Raw genomic sequence first — 2,353 nt, forward strand, 5'->3', positions numbered from 1 at the left:
CATTACTCGGGAGGTCTCTTCACCGATCTTTGCCGGAAGGACCGCCTCGTTTCCATAAACCAGGTTGAAAGGCGTTTCCCCGGTGCTGTTCTTCGGGGTAGTCCTGTATGACCAGAGCACACTGGGGAGTTCCTCCACCCAATTACCTTTTGCGTTACCAAGTCTGGTTTTAATGATCTGTACTAAGGACCTGTTGGTGACCTCCACTTGGCCATTGCTCTGAGGGTAAGCCACGGAGGTGAAGTGTTGCTGAATCTTCATTTCCTTGCACCAGGCTTGGATCCGACTTCCCTAAAACTGTCTCCCATTGTCAGATATCAACTTCCTCAAGACCCCAAACCTGCAGACAATGTTCTTCCACAGAAATTTGAGGACCTCATTCTCAGTGATCTTAGCCAAAGCCTCAGCCTCCACCCATTTTGAAAAATAATCGATGGCAACAAGCAAGAACTTCTTCTAGGTTGTGGCTATGGGAAAAGTTCCCACGATATCAATCCCTCATTGGTCAAATGGACATGCTGCGTGGCTGGTTGATGCTGGAGCTTAGCATGGCGTTGGCAACTGTGACATGAGATGACGACAGCTAGGGCATCTTTCTGCATAGTTGGCTAGAAATATCTTCTTTTCTTCAGCTTGTATGCCTTTCTTTGATCTCTGAGGAGCTCTCCCTTTTGCATGTATCCCAATAACTCTACGCGCTAGTCATTGTCTTCAAGTTCGGGAGGTGAGGAGTTCGAATAAGAGCTTAATTCCACTTGTACTACCACATCTCTTGATTTCAAAATGTGAAGTGAGATTGCCATTTTAGCGAGGGTGACGGCTCCCTCGTTCTCCTCCCTTGGGATCTGCTTAAACACAAGTTCTGTGAAAAGTTCTTTGGCCGCCTCAATGGCCTTAACATACTCCATTAATTGTTCATTCTTGACATCATAAGACCCATTCATTTGATTGGCCACTAACTGAGAATCAGAGAAGATGTGAACTCGAGCTGCTCTGACCTGCCGTGCTGCCCTTAGACCAGCCAAAATCGCTTCATATTCTGTCCCATTGTTAGATGCCCTGAAGTCTAGCCTTACAGCCAATTTCACTTCATCCCCCTTTGGAAAGATTAATAACACTCTGACTCCACTGCCCTCACCGGTGGATGAGCCATCTACATAAACCTTCCAAAGGTCTTCTACCTTTACATGCAGAGTCTCAATCAGGAAATCGGCCAAGGCCTTGTGCTTTGATTGCGGTCCTGGGTCCATATTTAATGTCGTATTCTCCCAGTTCAGTGGTCCATTTCACCAATCTTCTTGAGATATCCGCATGAGTCATTATCTTTCCGAGAGGGCTGTTAGTGAGGAACGTAATTGGGTGAGATAGAAAGTATGGCCTTAGCCTTCGAGCTGTTGAGACCAAGGCTAGGGCAAGTTTCTCCACCGCTGTATATCTGAGTTCAGTTCCTTTGAGTGCGTGAAAGATGTAATATACGGGACTCTATTTGGTGTCTTTTTTCCTGATTAGGACCGAGCTCACAGCTGCTTCGGTGGCTAAAATATAAACGTATAATTGCTATCTTGTTGATGGTTTGTTAATATAGGGAGCTCAGCCAAATAATTCTTTAAATCATCGAATGTCTTTACACATTCTTCATCCCATTCAGACTTCTTAGCTTTTCTGAGAATGCGGAAGAAAGGCAAACTTTGATGTGCTGCTTTTGAAATGAATCGTGATAAAGCTGCGATTCTTTCGGCAAGCTTCTGGACCTCCTGGAGATTCCCAAGAGGTGACATAGATTGGATAGCCTTTACTTTCTCGGGTTTGGCCTCAATTCCCCTTTCCGTTATCATATATCCCAGAAACTTTCCGCTCCTGACCCCGAAAGGTGCACTTCTGAGGTTCAGTTTCAACCCATAAGACCTTAGAGTGGCAAAGGTCTCACAGGAGGTCCACTATGAGGTCAGCCAAACCCTTGGACTTCACCAAAATATCATCCACATAGACCTCAACATTCCTTCTAACCTGAGCTGAAAAAACCTTGTCCATGAGCCTTTGATAAGTACCTCATGCATTTTTTAACACGAAAGGCATTACCACATAACAGAATGTCCCCTCAGAGGTGATGAAGCTTACTTTATCCTGGTCTTCCTCTGCCAGTTGTATCTGATGGTATCCTTGTTAAGCATCCGTTATGCATAAATATTGATGACCTGTGGTGGAGTCAACCAGTTGATCGATCCTTGGTAAGGGGTAATAATCTTTTGGGCAAGCCTTGTTCAGATCTCTTAAATCGACACACATCATCCACTTTCCAGAGCTCTTAGGGACCAAGACTACATTTGATAACCATATTGGGAAAAAGACCTTC

The 2,353-nt window shown here is 44.9% G+C and overlaps 1 protein-coding gene across 1 annotated transcript; it reads right to left on the reverse strand.

The window, feature by feature from the left end:
- Window positions 1–698: 698 nt before the first annotated feature.
- Window positions 699–1,250, reverse strand: LOC142512150 (uncharacterized). Its single transcript, XM_075619676.1, has one exon. The coding sequence runs from the start codon at window positions 1,248–1,250 to the stop codon at window positions 699–701; it is 552 nt and encodes a 183-aa protein (XP_075475791.1).
- Window positions 1,251–2,353: the final 1,103 nt, after the last annotated feature.

Source organism: Primulina tabacum, chromosome 1 (genome assembly GCF_025594145.1).
Source record: "Primulina tabacum isolate GXHZ01 chromosome 1, ASM2559414v2, whole genome shotgun sequence".
NCBI lineage: Eukaryota > Viridiplantae > Streptophyta > Magnoliopsida > Lamiales > Gesneriaceae > Primulina > Primulina tabacum.

Bases quoted from the DNA above. Each gene is read 5' to 3' on its own strand.
- LOC142512150 (XM_075619676.1), bottom strand. From the start codon at position 1,250: ATGGACCCAGGACCGCAATCAAAGCACAAGGCCTTGGCCGATTTCCTG.